General features: G+C 33.3%; 1 protein-coding gene across 4 annotated transcripts in view; it reads left to right on the forward strand.

Moving 5' to 3' along the window:
* The first annotated feature begins 2,063 nt into the window (after nucleotides 1–2,063).
* The window catches only part of srms (src-related kinase lacking C-terminal regulatory tyrosine and N-terminal myristylation sites), a 32,361-nt gene continuing 8,386 nt past the window's right edge, over nucleotides 2,064–26,038 (forward strand). Inside the window, exons 1-6 of one of the 4 annotated variants that reach the window (XM_087304962.1) lie at nucleotides 2,385–2,422; nucleotides 2,521–2,873; nucleotides 9,677–9,798; nucleotides 18,119–18,285; nucleotides 21,967–22,114; nucleotides 24,883–25,041. In XM_087304962.1, the coding sequence (XP_087161088.1) occupies nucleotides 2,530–2,873; nucleotides 9,677–9,798; nucleotides 18,119–18,285; nucleotides 21,967–22,114; nucleotides 24,883–25,041 (940 nt within the window). In that variant the 5' untranslated portion in view covers nucleotides 2,385–2,422; nucleotides 2,521–2,529. Of the gene's footprint in view, nucleotides 2,874–9,676; nucleotides 9,799–18,118; nucleotides 18,286–21,966; nucleotides 24,316–24,464; nucleotides 24,626–24,882; nucleotides 25,042–26,038 lie in introns of those variants that run through there. The other 3 variants (XR_015522559.1, XM_087304961.1, NM_001136250.2) reach the window with 3 other exon arrangements.

Raw genomic sequence — 26,038 nt, forward strand, 5'->3', positions numbered from 1 at the left:
GTGAGGTAATGGTGGCAGGCATTTCATTTTTGGGTGAACTATCCCTTTATAAGTGCTTGATGTAAAACTCTTGCTTTTAGCGACACCTGTGGCTGGGAAGTGAACTGCGGCCAGTAGCATTGCTGGTGTAGAATATAGATTTCATCCGTTTTCCCACTTCCCTCACAATTATATTATATTATATTATATTATATTATATTATATTATATTATATTATATTATATTATATTATATTATATTATGGTCCTATTTTATCCTTCCCCACACACATTAAGCATGTATTTACTGTGAGATACTGTACTTAAAGGGATAGTTCACCAAAAAAAAATTACATTTACTTAGCATTTACCTGTCCTCAAGTAAGCTATTTTTTTCTATAAAACACAAATGAAGTTGTTTTAAAGAATGTTGGAAACTGTTAGCCACTGACATCCATAGTAGGGGGGAAGATACTATGGATAATAGCTTCCCTGTCCAACATTCTTTAAACTATTTTCTTTTGTTTTCAAGAGAAGAAAGAAATGTAAGGTTATTTATTTTGTCAAAATACCTGCTCATCAGAGTAAAAATGTCAGTCCGGTTGCTTTTATGTTATTAAAAAATTTAAAACTGAGCCAAAGACTAGAATATGACCTATTCTAGAATGTTCTTTCTCTCATGTTTAGGGAGTGATTAATATGTAAAGTATCAGTAGTCCTGTACATGCAAATCAACAACATATATACTGGAGTTTTAATTGCAGTAACCTTGCAATTTGAGAAAATTATGCAAACCTATGCAAAATATTGAGGGATGTAATAAAGGGATAATTCAGCAAAAATGCACTCACCCTTTTTTATCGAACACAAAACATGATTTTATATATGTGATATGTTATGTATGGTTATTTTTTATATATATTTTATATATATTTTACTTTGAAAGACAACGATTACTGTTAACTTTGTTGTTCCCAACAGTCTTCTAAATATATCTATAGAAGAAAGTCACAAACTGAGGGTGTGTAAATTGTCTGTGAGTAAATTAAGGGTAAGTAAACTGTCTATTTTTAGATGAAATACTTCAGGACGGGGACTTAAAAGAACATAAAATTATGAAAAAAAAAAAGATTTAAAAAGCAGGATATGTATAGTCATTTGTTATTTCCTGTAATTTACACTGAATATGCCTATATCGTTTTTGGTAATACTTTAGTTTAACTAACAATTCACACTATTAACTACTGGCTTATTAACTGTTTATTGGTACTTAAAAATGAAGATCTTATTCTACATCCCTATACTCATATCCAAACCCAACTACTAGGCTACCTTACTAACTATTAATAAGCAGTTAATTGGTAGTCTATTGGTTTGTATAGCGTGATTTGTATCTTTTAAAATGAAGTTCCAGACAATAGTATTAAGATTCCCTGTGATAAAAAGCGAAAGAGATTAATTTCCCCAAATCAGCTATTTTTTATTTGTTAAATGAACAAAGCAATATGTACAACAACAGCTAAATAAGTAAATAAAATTAAAACAAAAGTAGCCTAAGGAACAAACAGCTGCAAAGATGTTTTATTGTATAACAACAATAGCATACAAAATATTGAGGAATACAGTACTTACATTATTTTTACATCAAATCAATGGAGATTATATGTTTTAATTACAGGGGACGTATAAATTTAAAGAAATTCGTATAAAAAATGATTCCAAAATCGTACACATCCTTATAGCTGTTTTGCTTTCAATGTCTTTTAGGGACAAACAGCTCCAGAGGAGTTTAATACAAGCATGACGTCACCTCCATTATTTTCGGGTAGTGGTTTTAAAAGGAGCCAATATGTGCACGTTCAATGAAAGTCCCCGTCATGTACAGTAATAATAACGTGAACACGAACAGTGTTATTTCTCTCTTGCACGATTCCCCTGATGCATCTGATGTGCACGCAAATATTCCTCTTACAGAAGGGAGGTGTATTTTAATAATTGCAGAGCCTACGTTTAATGAGTGGATCTAAAAATAAACACACGCTGCTTTTGCCAGCTCAAGTGTGCGGCGCTTGCTTTCCAGTGAACAGATGATCGCACTACAGGAGCGAAGCGTCGCTCTCCGCCAAGTTTACGTACTGCGAAGCGTTTTGCTCCGGAGCGGAGAGAAGAGCGGCACCAAACACTGCGGCGCACTGCACCGCTCATTATAGGGCAGAAGAGGGACGCCATGGACAGATGCAGATGAAGAGAGCATGTTCTCCAACCACCACATCCATCCTCTCATCGTCTTCAAGTCTCGTTGAACAATCCAGCATGTCTTTTCCGCATACCTTGATCCATCCTGAAGCAGAACCGGTTTCACCTGATCCTCCGCTATGATCGCAGCAGCCCGTGCTTTAGCTCAACAAAGGCGATCCTGGTACAGAGTCAGTCGGTCACCCTCGGTGAGAGACCCACACGCCTCTTTAATTTTGCTCTCAACCCGTTTCGCTCGGTGGACGGCGGCCAAATATTCTGGCTACGCTGGAGTCCGTGGAGAGAGCGCGCTGGGATGGAGACGTGCTGTCGCTGCTGTATGCCATGCCTGAAGCGGTTATGGGACAGCATATGGCCCGAAAACTATCCGAACCTCCATCGTCCGGACGACATTCGTACCGTTTCAGGTGATATCCGGGTCCCGGCGCCCAAGAAGAAGCCCGCGCAGCTGTACGCGGCTCTGTTCGACTTTGTAGCCCGCAGTGAGGAAGAGCTGTCGGTGAAGGAAGGGGACAAACTGTCAGTCATAGAAAAGAGGGGAGATTATGTGTTCGCCAAGAAGCTGACGGGGTCCCTGGAGTCCGGACTGATCCCTGCCAATTATGTGGCCCTCTTGAAAGACGAATTCGCTAACTACAAGTAAGTGCTGTGCGTGACTATAGCGAGATACAAAACTAAATTGGTTTTACTATTCATTTTGTTGACTTTCAGTGCACATTCTCCAAGAGTCGAAGGAATAGCTGGAGTCAGCCACACACGTTGGCTACATTTGTTTTCTCAATGGTTGAACTTTCAATTGACTTCTGTTGTTTTTATGCTAAATTCACAGAAACATTGCTCTTTAGAATTCCGCCAATGCACTATTAAAATGTAAATAGGCCTCTTTTAGGTTTATGGTCTATGAAATTGGCTTGTGAAAATGGTTTTGGGTAGCTTAAACACTAATTTAGGGTTAAAAACCAAACCCTCACAATATTATAACAATGGCTTTACTGCAAAAATGTAACAAAATTATGTTACAAGTTAATTGAACATGGTTTTGCCATTTCAATCATGATATTTGTAGTAAAACTTGCACAATAGTATCAATACACCAAAGAGACGTGGTTACACATTTACTATAATAAAACCAAGGCTATTTTTGTAAGTCTGTTGTGTCAGAGGTTTTGACAGGCATTCGTGGAATGTATGTATGAATGAATGAATGAATGAATGAATGAATGAATGAAACTGAATATTTGCAGGCCTGGATACCTGGGAGGGCAACATATTATTAGAACCACACACATCAGTCAGAACTTTCGATTCAAGCCACAAATATTTACGTTGATTCATCTCTAATAAAGAAAATGTATGAACAATCTATAATAGTATTTCAATCTATAAAAAAATATGATGGCTTAATGTATTAAGAGGATGATCAGATAATAAATAGGCCTATTATTGATGATGCACATAGATATGCAGATCTATATAAGCCACATTAAGCATTTTCTTTACAATAGTTTTCATCATCATCATCATTTACTCACAAGCAAGCCAGGAGTTCTAAACATTCATGCACTTCTTTTTCCTGTAGACAACAAAACATGATATTCTGAATAATATTGGGGGAAAAGCAGCCATTGACATCTATACTATGAATGAAAATGACTATTAAAGTCAATGGCTGTTTTTTTTTCTTCAAAATTCTTCAGTATATCTTTATTTGTGTTCGACAGAAGAAAGAAACTCAAACATGTTTAAAATAAGTGGAGGAAGAGTACATTTCTGAGTGAACAATTCCTTTAACGTTATTTAGTGTGCCCATGATTATATTCTATAGGTCTGTTAGTGTTAGGTTAGTGTTAGGGTTTGGGGGAAATCTGTTCACCCATATGTAGTTGCATCGTCAGTGTTTAAAGAAATCATGGTTTAATATCACTCTCTTAATGCGCGAGTACTTAGTACTAAAAATGAGTGATGGTCAAAGACAAAAAGGGCTTGTTTTATCCTCAATGTGGGGGTTTCCATAAATATGTGGAGTCATGAAATGTGACACTTCCAACATTTTCCAGTCAATAATTTTGAAGTCATTTTCCATGACACAGAAAACAGTTCATATTCTTATGTCAACAGAAAATGCCTGCATTGGTTTTGAAACAGCTGACAAGATGCAGAAAATAAGGTAACATTAAAACTAGCATCTAAGTAGTGATGTCAAATAGTGTCTCACTGACGTCAACATTAATCATCGATCTTCTCAAATTTAAAGGTTAAACATCCAAATTCAAATAACACTCCAGACATTATTTTCAAGTAGGGTTTGTGATTGTGTATTTCTTTATTATATATTATTATAACCTTTTAGTGTTTTAGTTAAACAGACATTTCACTCAAAAATAAAGCATTTACTTGCAATTTTTTCACTATCAAGTGGTTCCAAACCTTTGAGTTTCTTTTTTCTGTCAAGCACAAAACAAGATATTTTGAAGAATGTAACCATTAACATCCATAGAAAAATAAATACTATAGAAGACTCTAGTTACCGCTTTCCAATATTTTGCATTCAACAGATGAAACAAACTAAAATAAGAGCAAACTGAAGGTGAGTAAATGATGACAGAATTTTCATTTTTTGGGAAAATATCCTTTAAAATGGTGTAAATCAATACGTTCAGAAATGACTTTTGCTACTTGTTTAAACTATTTAAAATGAGCTGAAACAAAACAATTAGTTTTTTTGGGGACAAATTAATTGTTTTAATAAATTAGTTGTTTTACATTTACAAATTTACAAATAGCCATTTTACAATGACATTTACATTCCAATAGGGATGCACAAATATTTTGCCGATATCGATAACCAATAACACCTAAAATATGGAGGCCGATAATCGGTATATTAGCCGATAAATATAAATATTTCAAAATGTTACATTTTTGTGCAGTGAACAACTTTACACTCTATCTAAAACATCTAAATGATAAGGAATATGGTTACTTACTGAGTTATTAGTGCACAGCAATAGCACACAAAGAAAGGATGAACTTTGAAGGAATAAACAATGAGGAAAGCTCTGTTATAGTGCGATTGACAAGTCTGAACAAATTCCACATGTGCAAGGCAGGCAGTTCTGTACAATTAAATAAGTTATCGGCACAAAGATATCGGCCTAATTTTGATATCAGACCAGTAACGACAACCTTAAAAATAGCATTTATCGGCCAATATCGATATGGCCGCTGACATATCGTGCATCCCTACATTCTACCTCACCGCTGTCAAAGTTATAATTGGACATTTACCTACTGGGACATTTAATACTATATATAATTGGACATTTACTTTTTTAACATCAACTTATAGAATCTAAATAACTTAAGTATTTTAAAGTGATTATGGCTATTTGCATTATTATGCGTTTATATAATCATAAAATGATCAATGTGACAAAAATATCGCTCATTGCAATGATTTCTGTGACAATATATCACACAACAATCCTTATCATGACAGGCCTATTTAATTCACTTAAATCTGTTAGTTATTTTAATTGATTCGAGTTGGGACTGCATGAAGAAATTGTGTTGAACCCAGAATTTAAGTGTAGCTAATATTGCTAAACCAGTCACAGAAAATGTGTAAAAATTCCGAACGATTTCTAAAACACACTTAAAACCACTGTATATTTCAAATTGTAACAATACACTGTAAAACCCAAAGATTTAAGGTAACCCGATTTCCGAATCCGAAACCGATGGCAACAAACCATTTAAGTTCCAAAACTAATCCTAATGAGTACTGTGAACTTACTCCATTTAAGCTGAAGTAATGAGCTGTTTAACTCATTACTTTCTTCACTGAGTTCAAAGCTCTTTTCATTCATTCATTTTCTTTTCGGCTTAGTCCCTTTATTAATCTTGGGTCACCACAGCGGAATGAACCGCCAAGCTCTTTTCAAATAAGTAGAATTAACTTTCAGTCAGTTTTGAGTTAACTACACTCATTTCATTTGATAAGGTTAGCTGTTGGGTTTTACAGTGTAGGTCAAATCCTGACCTTTATTGTTCTTAACTTAACAGAACTGTTCATATACCTGCAGGCTTTTATCATTGTCTATGTAAACAATGGTCTGTCTGCTGTTATTTGCGCTATCCTTTTCTTCTCTTGGGTTACTGTAACAGGGTCAGTCGATTGTGTTCGCTACACAGACCTGGTGATAGTGTGGACAGGTAGCAGGGTTGTTATGTCAGTGTTGTGCGCACCTGTCACCAGCCAGAGTTTCACTGAAACTGAAGCACCATGGGATTGTGCTAAACAAGCATGTGCACCTGCCGCACCCATATTTAACATGGCAACACTTTGCATGACTCTGCAGTGTTTACTGTGCCTAGCCGAATGTGGTTCATGTGGACAAAATATGAACCTATATCTTTTTCTCATTTGATTAAATATGAGCAAATGAAGGACATCAGAGGCTTGAGTTTATAACAATGTTTGTGTGATAGTGAATTAAGAACCTCCCAGTATATATTTTCAATTGTCCCTGTAGTTGTGTATGAAATCTGTTCATTTCTGAGTGCTTCTATATACTCATACCATATACTGATTAAGCATTTTGTTTTTTGTAATCTTTAGTATATCTGACATTATAATATGCTACTGTTATGAAATATTTGTCTCTTACTGTATTTCAGATGTTTGTAGTCAACAGCTTTTTATGTTACAGTGCTCATACAATGCACACGTTGACATAATTATGTAAGAATGTGTCAGCTATAATTACAGTAAAATACATGTTGTTGCGATGCCTGTAATATAAAAATAAGGGATTGAACATGTATCTTATTATTATCCTGATTACTGTATGCTATTATTATTGTAGCTGCTCGTTCAAAGCTATTAGCTAAAAAGTGTGCTGTTTTTATCTATCAACATCAAAATTGATTTATATTGCAGAAAAGTAACTTTATGGCATTGAAATGTAGTTCTGATGGTTTTACTTAGGCAGTAATAAATATACATATAGTCTGACTGTTTTACACAATATATCGTTTTAGCGATCTGTGAGTCTGCAATAGTCACATCACAGGCATTAAAGTTGACCAGACAAAATGGTTAACAACATAGTGGAGTCATTTCATGTTTATACCTCAGGGTGAAAGTTTATTATTATTAATATATATTTTTTTGTTATTATTATTATTATTATTATAAAGCCTGTGACTGTGTAAGCATTTCAAGATTTAAGCCATTTGGGCACAATAAATTAGAAGTTTGTTTTACAACAACTATAGATTAATTGTACATTATATAATTTTTTTATTTAATATTAATGATAGTTTTATTATTATTATTATCATTAATATTATTATTATTAATTTATTCATTCATTCATTCATTTTCTCTTTGGCTTAGTCCCTTTATTAATCAGGGGTCACCACAGTGGAATGAACCGCCAATTAATCCAACATATGTTTTACGCAGCAGATGCCCTTCCAGCTGCGACCCAGCACTGGGAATTATTATTTATATTTGTATATATATATATATATATATATATATATATATATATATATATATATATATATATATATATATATATTTTTTTTTTTTTTTTTTTTTTTTTTTCGTAATACTGTTTAACTGGCCAAAAATCATAAATCATTTATTTCTAAATCGAAAATTATGAATTAATTACAAAACGGGCTATTCAAGTCATCTGGTGAAATTACATTCATATCACAGTTTTTATCGCAGTAAAAAATATTGCAATGTCAGCTTTTTCCAGTATCGTTGAGCTTTATTACATACAGTTGACAATTTTTTTTACTGTGAAATTTTTTATTTCCAAAGTGATGTTGTAACAGGCCGAGGAAATTTTTCTCAGTATTCCCTATTTTATTGGAATATATTGTTATATTATATTCCCTATTATATTGATCTTTTTAGGTTAATTTCTTTTTGTTTGACTGGAATAAAAAAAGTACAAAAACTAAGATCAATATTATAAGACTCTTTAGAATGATAATTTTATTGATCGGTTACAGACAGGCATGGGTCGCTATAAGTTTCTGACGGTATAACCTTGGATAAAAACATCATAGTATTGTAATTAATCATGCTTTAAAATAAGTTATGTTAAATGTCTGGGTAAAAAAAACAACAAACCCCCACCCCCTCCCCATAACAGTAACCTTACGTTCACACCAAAAGCGACGAGAGCGTCAAAGTAGCCGGAAGCCATTCATTTTCAATGAGAGCCGGCAGCGAGGAGCAGCGTGGTGCATCTTCACTGGTGTGGGCGTTGAGGAGAGTTGAAATCAGGTCTACTTTATGGTATTGACCTATGAAGCGGTTCGATGGCAAGCAATCAGAAGGAAGAAGCCCACCGCTTGAGAGCAGTCCAGAGAACACAGACCTGTGAACTTTGGTTCAAACCACAGTTGTTCCCAGGGGTTTGATTATTGCGGTTGCCGGATTTCCAATTATTTAATGTTTTCTCACAGGAACATACATTAAAAAGTTACTGGTGAGTTACTGATGTGCATTAAATGTTATACATATATTTATCTTTAAAAAAGCGGCAATCTCATGCGACTATACAAAACAGTATTGCTGCTTCAGGATATTTCAGACATATGGACATATTGGATAATTAAGTGGAGCAAAGCCACACCACATGCAACTTGATCTTCTATTGTTAAATGAATTTGATCAGAAGTGCGCAACATTTTCATGCAAGAAAGCTTGTTTTATGCGGGAATGAAACTGATATGCTGCAACATCCCCTTTAAATACGAGATCAATGTAGCGAATTTTGACGTTCTCACCGCCGGAGCTCAAGGCAGACAGCATTGTCCACAGGCCAGCCAGAGCGACCTTGGACGCTCGGACCGCTTTCGGTGTGAACACAGTAAGTGTGTCAGGCTAAATAATTAAAATAAATCATTAACTTCTGCTATCTTCATTAGTTTTAAAAACACAGATTTCTTTACAACACATAAAAACCAGACATATACCTTAGGAACGGTATAACAGAAATTTTTAGTGGTTTCAAAACCTTTTCCAAACCCCACAAAACTTATTTACGTTTTTAAAATTAAATTTAAGCTAAATACTAGTGTCTTACAAAATTAATGGTAAAATATTATGTAATATCAACGTGGCAAAAACAAAAACTTAGTCTTTTCATTGTTGAACAATATAACAAAAAAATGTGTTTTTATATTCTATAACAAATTAGGCGGTTCATTCTGCTGTAGCGACCCCTGATTAACAAAGAGACTAAGCCGAAAAGAAAATGGATGAATAATAAATTAAATTATTTTTTTGTTTATTTCTAGATGTTTTTGTTTGTTTTCTATAAAATATGTAGAGTATTTGAATCTGGACAGCTTATGAAGTAATCATTGATTGGTTGAGATATTCAGCTCTTCTCTGTGCGTCTGCTTTACAGATGGTACTATGGAAATATCAACAGACAAAAGGCTGAGAAGCTGCTTTTGTCTTCAGAGAATAAAACTGGCTCCTTCCTGGTGAGGATCAGCGAGAGCCACAGCGATGAATACACTATCTCTGGTACGTCCCCTTATTTCTGTCGTTTGAATGTTGTCCAGACCTGCAGCTTCTACACTTTTCCTTGTCTTTCTCTTATAGATCATTTTCATCTTCTTTCTTTTCTCATCTCATCTGTTCTGTAGCCTCCGCTTTATTAATCTTATTATTTTTCTGCATAAGACATCCACTTTCAGCTTATCCTCCATCCATTCAGACCAGCATATCTTTCTCTTTTTCTTTCTGTTTCTCTCTCTATCCTTTCTAACCCACAGCTTGAAACCCCATATTGGTCTTCCATGTGCAACTGACTAAGCATTTTTTTTTCAACAGGAGGGTAGCGGGTGTTTGTTACTCACATTACATCCTGTTTAGGATCTTAAAAACACCATGTTTTCATATACCCCAAAAACAGGTTTAAAATAATTAACTTTTGCTCATCTTGTTAGAAATTATAAAATGCTTTTAAATACCTTTATTTCTGGTCGAGAAAAAAAATAAGGGATAATGGTATGTATTGATACTTTATGTTGAAACTGATCTCTTATATCTACATTAAAGGTGTGTGGCTTGAGTAGGTGTAAAAAATCTGTAGAAATGTTTTTTACAAGTCCATTTAAATCCCTAGAAATTGGCCTTATAGTGAAAGCTCAGTTTTGACCTTATTTGGAAGGGTCATGATGAACATTAATGAGCTCTTCTCGCATGCTGCGCTCGGCTCATGTCTCTGATGTGCATATTTATACACATATGTACAATAATCATACTTCAGTTGTCAAAACACATTTGAACACACTGACCAGATGTCTTGTTAATGACAGTCATTTTAACTGAAGTGGAGAAGAGGTTCATGTTAGGAGTGGGCTATTTGTAGTCGGTTTGTTCCATTACTGCTCCTTAAGTGTTAAGTGTTATGAATAAAATATAGGCTAAATTATAATTCTATGTAATAAAAGGGACAGACAGTGATGTATTTTTTGAGTTTAACATGTATGAAAACCTGGTTAGCAATTTAAATTAATGTCTGCATAAACAGATGGGTATTATAAAGTGTATCGGGGTTAGGAATGCTAATTTCGGTTAATTTTGCCAACTGACTACCGCCGCTCGTTAACCGAATATTAAGTTAACTGGTCAGATTAATATTCAAATATTATTTAATCAAAAAATAAATCAATAATTGACGTGCCTATTTTGTGTGACACTAAATAGGCTATTTCATTTTAATATACTGATTCATTTAACATGCGAACGACAGCATAAACAACAGAGCAGCTTCACTCACCTGCAGTGTTTCCAACAGCATAGAAATAAAGAATAAACTAAATAAAAAGAATTAAACAAATGCTTAAACAAGTGCTCTGCGTGTGATGAAATTCAATCTTTGAAAATCTTTGGAGTTGTTTGATTCGTAGATTAGGTAGGCTAATTTAAAAATTGATTGTTTATAGGAACTATAAATAACTAGTTTACAAATAGAAAAAGGTTGGTTTGTTGGATGTAGAGTAAATCATCAATAGCCTATTTATTAAGTTTATGACGTGGCTCCAGGCAGCACAGAGGCGATCAGCTACAGCGCTGGTTTGTGTCAACTCTGTATCAAACTGTGACCAGAAATATCCTTCTTTCATTTAGCTTTTTTGGCAAAATATGTCTGTAGGCAAGTGTGGTTGCACGTGTTACTGTACTGCGAGTTAACAAATATATGTTGCACTGTTGCACATTTAGGGGCCGATCACACCAAGCACACTTTTCCGTCCCAAAAACCAAGGTGCACCACACTGTCTTTTTTTGTTGACAAGAAAAAAAAAGCGTGATGCTCTTTTTTTATGTCACTAGGAAACGACCGAATCCGCTGCGTAGTGATTGTGCGCGAGTGTTGCTGTCAGTGTTGTTATAATTCTAGTTTTAATAACATTGTGATATTCAAGATTTGAAAGTCATACAGCTCTGGATAACAGCGACCACAATCATTATCTCAATCTCTCCTCCATCATTAAAAGTTCATCATTAAAGTCGTCTTGACAACACAAACACTGCAGGTACCTCATAGGAAACCCCGTCTCTGCTTTCAGTTGACTGAAGAATGAAAAAGATGTGACTGAGGGAACATGCTTTTTCCACTCGAGCACATATTCCGCAACAGCAAGACGCACAGGGCACATAAGCAGCGCAGCTGTTAGTAAACCATTCAAAAGAAGCACCTCTCAATGCAAAAAGCACGCTCCCTGTGATCAGTTTCTAGCTGAACTTTAAAAATATATAAAATAATAGTTTTTAATCGTTTAGCTGATACCATTAATCTACAAACGCACTCTTTCGGATAACGGTTAATCGGTTCTTTTGAGCATTCCTAATCGGTGTCCTTTCACTCCAAAAAAAATCACAGTAAAAGCTGAGTGATGTGACATGATGCATAATAAACGTGCATTACACACTGACGTTTAACAGTTAGATATATTTGTTGCCTCATTAAAAGCGTGTAGAAATTTTTTACAATATAAATGTTAAACTAACAAACATTGTAACTAACAGACTATTTGAGGTGACACTGAATAAATGTATAATTGCAGAATTTTGTGATCTGAGAAACTGTGAACAGACGAGATAATAGGGTCCATGCATGGCTGCCTGCTTCCTACTATTTCTGAAAGCCTGTCCAGTTTTCAAAATAAGAGTCCACCATACATAGAAAATGCAATAAGCTGGGTTATACTTAGAAAATAAGGAACATAAAATACTCTGGAAGTCAGCTGCTGTTTTTTTATGATGGTATGCTGTGACATGATGCACAAAAGTGCATGAAACACTATTAGTCAGCAGTTTACATTTATACTCAGAAAATAAGGGTCAAAAATGCATCATTTTATAATCTTGGTTGTGGCCAATCAAATGCAGCCTGGGCTGTTATATGCATTTATTATATTTCAATGAAAGATATTATCAAGCGCTCTCAAGATATTTCTGCAAAATGTATTGATTAACTAATTTTACTTCTAATCAAAGGGCAAAAATATGCTTTTTTAAGTGCACTTAACTTAAAAGAAGAGTTACAAATCCTCACCACTTTATTCACACTCCAGTGGATTCCTTTCTTCTTTTCAACACAAAACAAGATATATTGAAGAATGTTGGAGAAAAAAAGCAGCCATTGACTTCCATAGAAGGAACTAAAATACTATGGAAGTCAATGTTTTCTTTCAACATTCTTCAATGTATCTTCCCTTATCTTCGACTGAAGAATGAAACTTAAACAGGTTTTTAAACTAGTGGAGGGTGAGTAAATGGTTATATCAATTACTTTTTTAGGGTGAACATAATTTAAGTTCACTTAACAGTCACCGGTGTCACTAATAGCAAGGGTTTCTTTTTTCCATCAATTCCTTGTGTTAGTTCAATATGTATACATATCTGCTGAATATCAGTGTTTAATACACGTTCATGCATCATGTCATATCACTCAGCTTTTCTTGTGATTTTTCTTGGGTGAAAGGAAACCATTAGTTTAGTTTTAACTTTATTATGTGTTCTCCTTGGCACAGAAGGAAATGTGTCTTTAACACTGGATTTAAGACAACAACTGCATAAATACAGCCATACAACAATCGCACAATAGCAACACTCATCAAGACAACAGCATAAGTTAAAAACTTAAAAACCAAATTAGCCCCATACATATTACTGCAGATCATTCTTGACAAACCACTCCATTCACTTTGAACAGTGATCTGATTTAAGACAACAACTGCAATTATGATAAGTGATTTTTATCAGCATTTCTTCAGGCTTTAGGAATTTTCAACCTGTGTCCTGATAGTCTCTACTTCAAAAGCTGAGTTAAGGGGATGCATATTGTCTTTAAAACTTGCAATTGCTGTTCTTTCTATAAAGGAGTCAAATAGAATCTGCAGTGAATGTTGTTTGTAGACAGTTATCTTATTTGCCTGATCAATAAATAATTAATAATTGATTATACTTTATAAAATCTGTTAATGATGAGGTAATTCAATTCTGCCAGTCTTATTTTCATATATGTTTGACCCACAAAATACAACTTTAAATGCATCTCTCATGCTTCTTTTTGTTTTAATATAATTTAATTTAGCACATATATCATCCACAACACACAACTCAGCATCAGTATTGGAGAAGTAGATTTATACAGATAGCTCACTCTCTCCTAACGTTCACCTCTTCTAGACTTAAGTTGTAATGGTTGTTTGACAAGGCATCTACTCACTTTGAAAAAATGTTTTTGGACAAGACAAAGTATGATTATTTTGCATGTGTGTATTTCAGGTTACATCACACTGTGCATGTGTATGTGTGAGAGCAGGCGAGCTGTAGAGTGTCAGAGTAGAGCTCATTACTATTCACAAAGGTCACACTTTAGTTTGATGGTCTGTTCCTTGAAATTTAGTTACACTGTATCTACATGACAATTTATTCTCATTATTTTAAGTAGACTGTTTGGTTGGGGTTGGGGTTAGGGTTACTTTAAGTTGATAAGTACTTGCAAAGTTTCTTATAGCCAGTTACATGCCTGTTGAAGGAGCACATCAACAGATATTAAGCAGACAGTCTACTAATACTCAAATGGGCCATCAAAAAAAAAGTGTTACCTTCATAACCATTCCTTATATGGTCAAACCTGAGATTTCATTTTAGAAGTAGTTCTGTTTATATATGAGCTTATGAAGTTTACATAAACTGTTTACATACACTGTATAAAAAGGCACTTAACCATTTAAAAAAAGTCAGATGTTAATGTGACTAAACGTTTTCTCTTTTAGATAAGTTAGGATTATCAAATTTGTTTCTGTTATGCTTAATATCAGAATAATGAGAGATTTTGGTAACACTTTATAATACTACACACTATAAATCATTTATTAAGCATTAGCATCTAGTGAATTCATTATTTGTTAAGCATTAACTCTACTTTAATAAACGTTAATAAGCAGTTTATAAATGCAGCTACAAATGTTTAATTCTTGACTTATAAGCACCTATATAACATGCTTATTAATTGTATTTTCATACTTTGTTAAAGATTTATTTTCATTTCTAAATTGAGTATCACATTATTTACAAACCATTTGTATTTAAGAGTAGTTGAGGGGTTTTTGAAAAATTCGGAATGAGTTAGTAAATGATTAATAAACTATTGAAATCAACATTTATATATCTTATTATTCAGGCATATATTAATAGTTAACTAATATGTTAATAAATGCTTTATTAACTCAACTTCATGCAGTTTTGTGATAATCTAAAGTGAGGACTATTTATGCTTTATAAATTCCTTATAAATGACCATTTAAGGCTCATAATCAAATGAACAATAATCTTTGCAATCTTTCTAAAAAGTAAAATTACTGTAAAGTATAAACATTGCTGAATAACAGGAGTATCAAAATCCGACATCCAACTGGATAAAACAACAACAACAATATAATAATTTAACAATATAATAAGATTCAATGTTTTAACTCTACACTGATTTTAGATAAGGTTGCAAAGATTTATTTTTTATTTGAAGTACAGTTTCATTTGAATAATATAGTTTGCCATTTTTCTGAGCCTTTATTTGTCATTTATAAGGGATTTATAAAGCATAAATAGTCCTCACATTAGATCAGGTCACAAAACTGCATGAAGTTGAGTTAATAAAGCATTTATTAACATACAAATTAACCATTAAAATATGCCTGGTTAATAAGACATATAAACGTTGATTTCCATAGTTTAATAATCATTTACTAACTCAATCTGAATGATTCTAAAAACCCTCAACTACTCTTAAATACAAATGGTTTGTAAATAATGGATACTTAATTTAGTAATGACAAATAAATCATTAACAAAGTATGAAAGTAAAAGTATTAAGCACATTATAAATATGTTTGTATAAATAAGTCAAGAATTGAGCATTTGTCGCTGCAGTTATAAACTGCTTACTAACGCTTATTAATGTAGAGTTAATGCTTGACAGATAATGAATTCACTCTTTGCTAATGCTTAATAAATCATTTATAGTGTGTAGTTATTATAAAGTGTTACCGAGATTTTTTGAGATTGTTTTTCTTGAAAGTCAAGTTTACATACAATAAGGTTATTATGCCTCTGAAAAAGCTCAGATGATGGTGTCAAGGTTTTGGAAGTTGCTGATTGGCTAATTGACAACATTTGAGTTAATTGGAGGCACAACTGTAAAACAGTATTTAAGGAAAACCTCAATCACACTGCTTCCTTTTGTGACAAAATGGGAAAATCTACAAGCCAGTATCAACAAAAAAAGCCAGATTACAATTTGTTAAATTACACTTTGAAAAGAATAATTTTTGGAGACATGTCCTGTGGTCTGATGAAACTAAGTTTGAACTGTTGGGCCATAATGACCAGTGTTACATTTGGAGGACAAAGGGGAAAGCTTACAAGCCTAGGAACACCATCCCAACTGTAAAGAATGGGGGCGGCCGCAACATGTTGTGGGGCTGTTTTGCTGCAGGAGGTACTGGTCCACTTCACATGCATAGATGGCATCATGAAGAAAGAACATTTTGTAGAAATACTGAAGCAACGTCTCAACAGCCAGGAAATTAAAACTTGGCCACAAATAGGTCTTCCAAACAGACCATGACCCTAAACATACTGCCAAATTAGTTAAAATGTGCTTTAAGGACAACAGAGTGAATGTTTTGTAGTGGCCATCAGAAAGCCCTGACCTCAGTCCTACAGAAAATTTATGGACAGAGTTGAAAAAGTTCTGTCAGGAAGAATGGGCCAAAATTCCTGCAAACTATTGTGAAAAGCTTGTGGAAGGATACCCAAAACATTTGACCAAAGTTGTACAGTTTTTAAGCAAAGCTAAAAAATAACAAGGAAATGTAGGTAAACTTTTGACTGTCTAGAAATTGATAAAAAAATGCTCAATTTTTTTTCTCTCATTATTCTGGCATTTAGCAAATATAAATCATTTAGGTATTTCTAACGGACCTAAAAAAGTAAACGTTGAGTATGATTCTAACAGACCTAAAAAATTAAACGTTTAGTATGAATTACTATCATTTTTATCATTACTATCATGAATTACAATTACATTTAAAAAAAATGGTTATGTTCCTTTTTTTAAAGTGTATGTAAACTTCTGGTTTGAATGGAAAAGACGAGGTATTTTTTCAATCAAATGTTAATTGGAGTATGTAGGATCATATTCAGATTTTTTCAATGTAATAGTTTGTACAGTAATTTGTACATTATGTCACTTTAATCCTTTACAAATATCACCAGGATTCTCCTCCACTTTAAAAATAATGGTGGAGGAAGAATCTGACAAAGACAGAGCCAATTCGATGTAATGAAAGAAAGTCAAATCTGGGGTGTGCATTGGCATTATGGAGCGAAGGGGCTTCGATAATCCTCCACGAAAAAAAAATCATCAGACATAAATCGTCCACATTACTTTTGTGAGCCAACTTCAAAAATTCCTCCACATGCTGTTCGATGGAGCGGTTACCTTGTTGCAGGCGAGTAATTTTTCCCTGTGCTGGATCCATAGTGGCGGAATCTTTCTGTCACCGGATGTCAAGGGAGCAAGGACAAGAGGTTGGATCCAAATGCAATTTTTAATGAAAAAAGATTATTCGTGCAGGCAAAAATCAATGAGGTCAAAAAACAAGAACTCGGGTATCATGAAGGGCATTGAAAAATGCAAAAACAAAGCGATGATGTAAGTACAAAAAGTTACAAAACAATCATCAAAACATGACTAGAAAAACTATAAACAGGACAACACTCACTGAAGATCCAAAAGTTTACGTTCATTTATTTATTAATCACCTGTTTCTTAATGGTCTGTCTCTAAAAGTGAGGGGACGTATCCCCCCAGTACCCCCCGTTTGCTACGCCCCTGCTGGAATCACTCGTTTTTTTCCAGAATCACAGAAGTCATTTTGAAATGTTATTACTGAACGATCCAGCTAATCAAACATTTTTAAGGCAACATGTTACATAATACAGAAAAGAACTAGTGATATTTTATGTCAGTAATACTGATTAAGAAATTATTGAACATTTCTGATTAATCATTGCCTTTTGAAAGCTTTTATACTTTTACACTCTTAAGTGTTTCATGGAAGGCAGAAAAATATTTAAAAAAAATGCTTATGATTGCATTAATAAATCAAAGCTTTCTGATATTGTTTAGCAGTTTTTCACATATTTAATCAAATAGCTTTATACCATGTTGCAAAATAATCAATCAGTTAGAAAAACTTCAAAACCTTTAGTTTCCTAAAATATTCATGCTGGAAATTTCTTATTTGATTTTTCTGCTTCACAGCCAGAAGTGAAAACAGTGTCTTCCATTTCCGTATTCATCGCTCGCCAATTGGTGCTTACTTCGTGTCTGAGAAGATCTCTTTTGGCACTCTGGACGAGCTCATCAGATACTACCAGCAAAACTCCAGAAGCCTGGGATGCCACATAGACCAGCCGTGTGTACAGCGAGTATGACACTCCTAATATTCATACACACATATATACACACACACACACACAACCTTCAGCTCTTAAAGGGACAGTTCACATAAAAAAACAACGTTTATTCACAATTTAATGAACCCATGAGCGGTTCCAATCCTTTATAACTTTCTGTTGAGCACAAAAAAGAAGATATTTTGAAGAATGTTTCGTACAGAAGAAACAAACTAGTGGAGGTGTCAGTAAATAATGACAAGACTTTATTTTTGCATTAACTATTCTCGTTTTGTTAGTGTGAAACTATCTCTCATAAATGTGCATTTCATTTCATGGTATCAGTTCTGCATTAGTGATCCAGTTAGAGATATATTGAGAAGCGGCCTGTTTCTGCAGAAGTAGCCCACGGCGAAGGCTCCAGTCAGTCTCAGCGGTCACTAATCTCTCCTTCCTTTTAATCAGTGGCTTCGCGCATAATATATATATATATATATATATATATATATATATATATATATATATATATATATATATATATATATATATATATATATATATATATATATATATATATATAATTTTTTTGTGTGTGTGTGTGTTTTGTCCATCTGGGTTTGGGCTCGTAGTGATAGACTGCTTTTCTCTCCTCCTCACTGAGGCTAAATAATAGAGCCGTGGACAGGGGTGTTACTGGACATAAAGCTCTACTGAGACACAGGCCCCCTCAACCAACATGGTTGTACATAGAGAATAATGTCTTCATTACGACTCTTAATAAATACACTTATATACTCTAACTCAAAGCATTTACTGGGGCACTGTCGATGGGGTCTAGAGATGCCCCTGGCCGTGGACACATATAGTTAAAGTCAGAATTGATAGCCCTCCTGTTAAATAAATTTTTTTGTATATGTGTTTTTTAGATTTTACTAGATATTTTTCAAGACATTATAATTCATCTTAAAGTGATATTTAATGCTTAACTAGGTTATTAGGCAAGTTAGATTAATCAGGCAAGTCATTGTATAATGATGGTTTGTTCTGTAGCATATTGAAAAAAATATAGAGCTTTAAAGGGGGCTAGGATTATTGCCCCGTAGAAGCTTGAAAAAATTACAAACTGATTATATTCCAGCCAAAATAAAACAAATAAGATTATTATTTAAGCTCTAGAAGAAAAAATATTCTCTGAAATACTGTGAAAAATTCCTTGTTCAATTAATTATCACTTATATTTAAATAAGGGATAATTTAATATTTAAAAAAGAGATATTTCTGTTTTGAGAAATATAAAAAAGAGTAAATATTTCAGAGGAGGGCTAATAATTTATAAACTGTAGATCCACTGAGACACATTTACTCACTCATGGGCTAAAAAACTGCGGAATTCTGCTCGCACAAATTCCATGAGGACCTACTAAGAACACTTTATAAGAGTTGGTAGGAACCCCACGTTTATAGAACCACTTAAACTGACATGGAGGTAACAAAACTAATGCAATACTAAAACCACACATCTGTCTTTGTGTAAACATTTGACGGCATGCAAATACTTTCACTCTGTGATGTAGATATGTAAAGGACAGTTTGACTGAGGTGTTTTTTTTTCGACAGTTAAACAGAAATAAATATTTTGTGTGACTTTGAGCTGTGAAACTGCAGATCTTACACATATTTAAACAGCTACATACACTAAAGAAAATATGAAAACACATCACATGACCCCTTTAAAGTCTAATGTCAGGTTCAGACTGCACAATATCAGTGTTACGTCTGTTTGACGTAGGATATCTGGCTGGTTTATAAATGACAATGAGGAGTGTTGGGAGGCAAGAATCGGTCATTTATAGCAGCGTGTCTTTGCAGACAACAAGCAGCACAGTGTCTGGGACAGAAAGCTTTTTCTTTTGGTCCTCCATGATTGATTCTTTCACCCTTTGACACTTAACAATAAAGCACAGGAGCTTTTTTTATACACAGCTTTTAAACATAGAGGAATAAAAGAGAGACGGTGCTAGATGGAATTATGCAATAGATAAATATAGGTGTATGGAGATAAAACAATACAAACACACACCTTCAGTGGCTCCTTCAATGTTGATTTATGATCTTTTTTTCTGAAATCAGTCGTACTTTGGCTTTCTTAATGACATCATGTAGTTTTTTTTAATTTAAGTGTCTTGATTGTTTACCCATAGAAAGCTATCCTATAGAATACATTACATTAAAAATGGTACATAAGATTACCTTCATTATTTAATAAAATTCTCTCTAAGGTAAATAAGCAGCATTGCTATAACCCCTTTTAAGGGCTTAGTCTTTCTTGAACACGTTAACTTTGGATAATAAAAGCATCACAATATGGACAGTTTTAGATTAAAAGTTGTCTTTTAAGTTGGTTGTTTCGATGATGACTTTGTATTACGTTTGTGGTTTTTTTTGCCTGTTAAATTTAGTTATGTAAAACTGCATTGTCATTTTTGTATTTAAAATGCAGACCTGTTATCGAAAATTAAGTTTCACACACAAAAATAGTGTGTATCTGAACCAAGCGCAAAGCTTAAGATATAAATTAATAGTATATAAAATAATTTTTTTAGGGATAGGGCCTTAATGAAACTTCCCATATCAGTGAAAAACTTGCCTTAAATGTACACAGTAATACATTTAAATATGACAGTGCACATATGAATCAGTTAAGCATTTGTTCATTTTTCAAAACATTTTGGAAATTAATATGAAGCAAAAACTCATGCCGACTCATCCAGTTATGTTTTACACTCATTTTTATAAACAATTACAATTATTATTATATATTTTGACCAAAGATGAAACATCCGATTATATTGCGTGTATCAGAATTACAGTGTTTTTATATATACATTGAATGAATAACTGTAAAGAGTCAATAATTTTTTTTATATTTTAGCAAAAATAAAATGGGTATAGGTCAAATAATTTTCCATCATTGTTCTGCGTAACAGTGCATTCTTGTAAAAATTAAACACTTTCTAACCAATACTTAATAATGTATTCATATTTAGGACAAGAATCATTAGATGACAGACAGATCACAATGCAGCCCTAAAATAAACATTAATTGTCATTTTATATTTTAGACATTGTCACGATCCTTCAAATTACTAGCTTTTGCCAATATAATTGGACTTTTTGTATTGATGAAAAAATATATTTTTAAAAATATTAAAAAATTATTATTTTAAAATGACTGATAAAATTGTAATCTGGAATATGTTTTTGATTTATAATAATTTATTGATGTTGTACTCTAAAAACTAAATTAAGACATGGTTCCATTAATTAAATGTGTTATTTTAAGGGGGCTTGTTTTTTCACTTGCTTTACCTTAGAATTTAAGATCTTAGATTTTACCTAAGGATTTAGATAAGAACATATGTGGATCTAGCCATATGTCATATTTGTCAAAACCATTTTCTGTTTAATTATGTAAAGCAAATGACAAAATACATATCATTTTCTTGTCCTACATTTCAAGCTGCATGTCCAAAGCAAACTCCTCAGTGAACAAACGGTCTCTCTTTCTCTTTTTTCTGCCTCATGTTTACACAGTTAACAAAGTGGAACCGTTCCCTAGTCTTCTACTCACTGTGTTTAGAGTAATGTGATGTAAGGGCTTGGTTCCTGGAAGAGGTGTCTGGTAACCTTTGTTTCGTGTTTGTCCTTGTGCAGAGGGAGTTATTTGACATGGAGCCATGGGAAAGACCCAGAGAGGAGTTTATGCTGGTCAAGAAGCTTGGAGAAGGCCATTTTGGAGAGGTCTGGGAAGCCATCTGGAAAACACAAAAGAAGAAAGTGGCCATCAAAATGCTCAAACAAGGTAACAGATTACACAAAATTCACTGTTTTAAAGTGACAAACCAAAATGACACACACAAAAAGCTCACAGAATTCCTCACTAATGCTCATATTTGTGACATTTGTCATTTTATGTCCACCAAAATTTACTTTAGGGATTGGGGAAATCTTATTGTTTGCGATATATTGGTAAAAATTATCCCCATGACAAAAATAATTGATGTAATGAAAATGATTATAATGAAGATGTAAAAAAAAAACTGTAATTGGTATAACTAGTCGATAAAAAAAAAAGATTTACTTAAGACATAACATCAGTATGAAATAACTAATCATGCTATTTTATAGAAGTATTTATAATTACAAGTAATAAAGGCTAGGTCAATTAGCATTGCATTATAAATATAATCCTGATATTACACCGTGTTTGTTTATTGTCTTCATGTTTGATCGAATTTTTATCATCTTCATCTTCTTTGCTTAGCTGCCATGATAGCTGATGTATTTTCTTTAAAAGTCAATATGTAGAGTTTATGCACTTGTTCACCCTCTAGTGTCTAGTATGAATGATACAGAAATAAATTCTCAATGTATGTTGAACTCACATTCACACTGCAGGAAAATGTGACCCAAATCTAATTTTTCTGCCCACATGTAATCTCGGATCTGTTTTTGTCATGACAGAATCTGATCTTTTCAATTCTGATTTGTGCCACTTTCATATATGGTATTAAATCTGATACAAAACTGATGTTTTGCAATCCGACTTGAACATGAACATTTATGTAGGAATTCGTGTGACTTTTACATCATTTTCAATCGACACACGTCATTATTCTATACTGGTTTAGGTTCCTAAAAATACTTTACCAAAAATTAAGGTTGTTCATTTTGAATATCTTTTAAATGACAATTGACGCTTGTTAACCAAACATTAACTATTAGCATGTAAACCAAAAAAAAAGTATTGTTCAGTTAGATTTACAATACCACCATAATTCAGGGTTCATACGGTCATGGAAAACCTGGTAAAGTCATGGAATTTTGACATGGCGTTTTTCAGGCCTGGAAAAGTTTTGGAAAAGTCATGGAAATTACATTTACATTTAGTCATTTAGCAGACATTTTGTCCAAAGTGACTTCAGCTGCAGCCACACTAGAGCTTGTGCTTGTAAAATTCTGTCGTATGGCCAGAGAAAAGGGCAGGGTTAAACAATATGATTTGACACAAATACAAGTGAGCGATTGCTCTATATTTTAAATTTCTTACTTTAAATAGTCTTTTATTGGACTCACGCAATTACCTGAAGTGATTTCGCAGTTGAGAATTCATCAAGCTTGAACTTTCGAATGCCATGAAACGCGAAACAAGTGCTTGCGCTTCTGGTCTGTCGCATTCGTGGAAGTCTATGGAGCGAAAAGTGCTGTGTGATTGTATATTTATAATAGAAGTAGTTTTGCCTACTAATTCTAGTTTAACAAACTATTAAGATTATCTAAAATTAGTTTTATTAGTTCTTGGCCAAAAACATGCTCTCACATTATTAGTGCTGTATAAGCTGCATCTACTTTACCTAGATATAAAAATAAATTGAAACTATGGCGTGTTTTATGATATGCTGTAATAAACTTGAACATTTCTTATGATTTACCATGTACAGTTAAAGTCAGAATTATTAGCCCCCCTTTGACTTTTTTCTTCTTTTCAAGATATTTCCCAAATAATGTTTAACAGAGTGTTTTATTTTGGCTTGAATAAAAGAAGTTTTTATTTTTTTTAAACACTATTTTAAGGTCAAAATGATTAGCCCCTTTAAGCTATATATTTTTTCGATAGTCTACAGAACAAACTATCTTTATACAATAACTTGCCTAATTACCATAACCTGCCTAGTTAACCTAATTAATTTAGTTAAGCCTTTAAATGTCACTTTAAGCTGTATAGAAGTGTTTTAAAAATATCTAGTCAGATATTATTTTCTATAATCATGGCAAAGATAAAATAAATCAGTTATTGGAAATTAATTATTAAAATTATTATGTTTAGAAATGTGTTGAAAAAACCTTCTCTCCATTAAACAGAAATTGGGGGAAAAAATAAACAGGGGTGCTAATAGTTCAGGGAGGCTAATAATTCTGACTTCAACTGTAGGTCAAATCTTTTTCATCTTTGTTCTGCGTGTGCATTTATGTAAAAATGAAACATCATAGTTTGTAACAATAGTCTTTGTGTTAAAAAAATAATTACAAGTCATAAAAATTTTACAAGTCATCTAGAATTAAAACAATGAGTTTTACCGTCTTTGAATCCATTCATCCAATTTCCAGGCCATTACATTCGTTTGTTTTAGAAAAATATACCATTCATACAGCTTGTTTGTTTCATTTGATAAAAATCGAATATTATTTGGTATTTTGACCAATGGTCATTTGATGCTCTTATTGACAATTGACATTTTTATTTTAAATAAAAAAAAACTGCAACTAGTTAGCAGAACAAATCATAGATTACGTTATACTCCAACATGGAACTAAAAAATGCTAATCCAATTATACTAAAAATTTCTAAGTGCTCTCTTATTTTTCCTCATAGCTGTTTATCCATCTGGACATATTCAGCACAATAAAAGTCCTTATCTGTCTGGGATTTATTTGCGGAAACAACCGAATGGCTGTATATTATTCCTTTCTTTGTAAATGGGACCTAATTGAAAAGTGTTAACTAAAAAATAAATAGACATACATTTTTTTTTAACTTTCCAACCTTTATTCTCTGTCTGCGCTCTATAGAGGACACAAAGCTGGATGAGTTTGTGAAGGAGGTTCACGCACTGAAGAACCTGCACCACCCCAAACTGATCGAGCTGCTGGCTCTGTGCTCACGAGGCGAACCCGTCTACATTGTCACAGAGCTCATGGCGAAAGGAAGTCTCAAATCATACCTTTCATGTAAGTGACATTCGTATCTTGTGCTGGCATGTGTTCAATAACATTACTCAAGATTACTGTATATGATCGGAGAGAGAATTTACGAGTGTACGAATTTACGAAATGTCTTTTTTCTCTTATCAGACAATCACGTCCACACTGGCATTAAACATTAATAGCTTTATATCACTGCAGGGTTTTATGGTTATAAGAAGTCTTTGAGCACAAATGTGTTTATATTCTTGACATAAAGCTCACTTCCTTTAAAATAAATATAGCTCTCATAATGCTGTATGACCACTTAAATGCTTAAAAGTGTTTCATTTTCATTTCTGTGAACTGATGCGTTAGTTCTTAAAATTAGTGTCTTCGCTTTATTACTTAAAGGCCTGTAGTAAATAATGGTTTAAATGGTTTATTGACCTTTAAAAACTAATTTACTTATATGATTTTTTTTTTTCATTTTTGGAACACAAATTGAAATATTTATAAAAAAAAAAAGAACTTTCTGTCTCTCCATTGATTGAACATTTGACCAGAACTAGGAATGTATTGATGTATCAGCTACCAATATTTATTGGTCAATATTGGAGTGAATCAAAGCCATCAGCATATCAGCAATATATGATAAAGGTCATTGGTTAATAATTGCACATAGGCAAAGAGTTGCAAATACAACAGTTTTCTCTGAGCAAAATCATTTAGGGCTCTATTTTGAAGATCCAGGCACAAAGTCTAAAGCATTAAGGGCATGTCCGAATTAACTTTTGATATTTTAAGAACAGAAAAATCTTCTTTGCGCAGTGCCGCATAGTCTAACAGGGTTGAGCTTATTCTCTTAATGAGTTATAAGTGTGTTTTGAGAATAAACCAATCAGAGTCTCATATTCTATTCCCTTTAAGAATCAGTTGCGTCATTCTCAAAACACACCTATAACTCATTTAGAAAATAAGCTCAACCCTTTTAGGCCATGTGCCACTGCGCAAAGTGGATTTTTTCGTCCTTATATTAGCAAAA

The sequence above is a fragment of the Danio rerio genome, chromosome 23 (assembly GCF_052040795.2).
Source record: "Danio rerio strain M-AB ecotype USA chromosome 23, GRCz13ab, whole genome shotgun sequence".
NCBI lineage: Eukaryota > Metazoa > Chordata > Actinopteri > Cypriniformes > Danionidae > Danio > Danio rerio.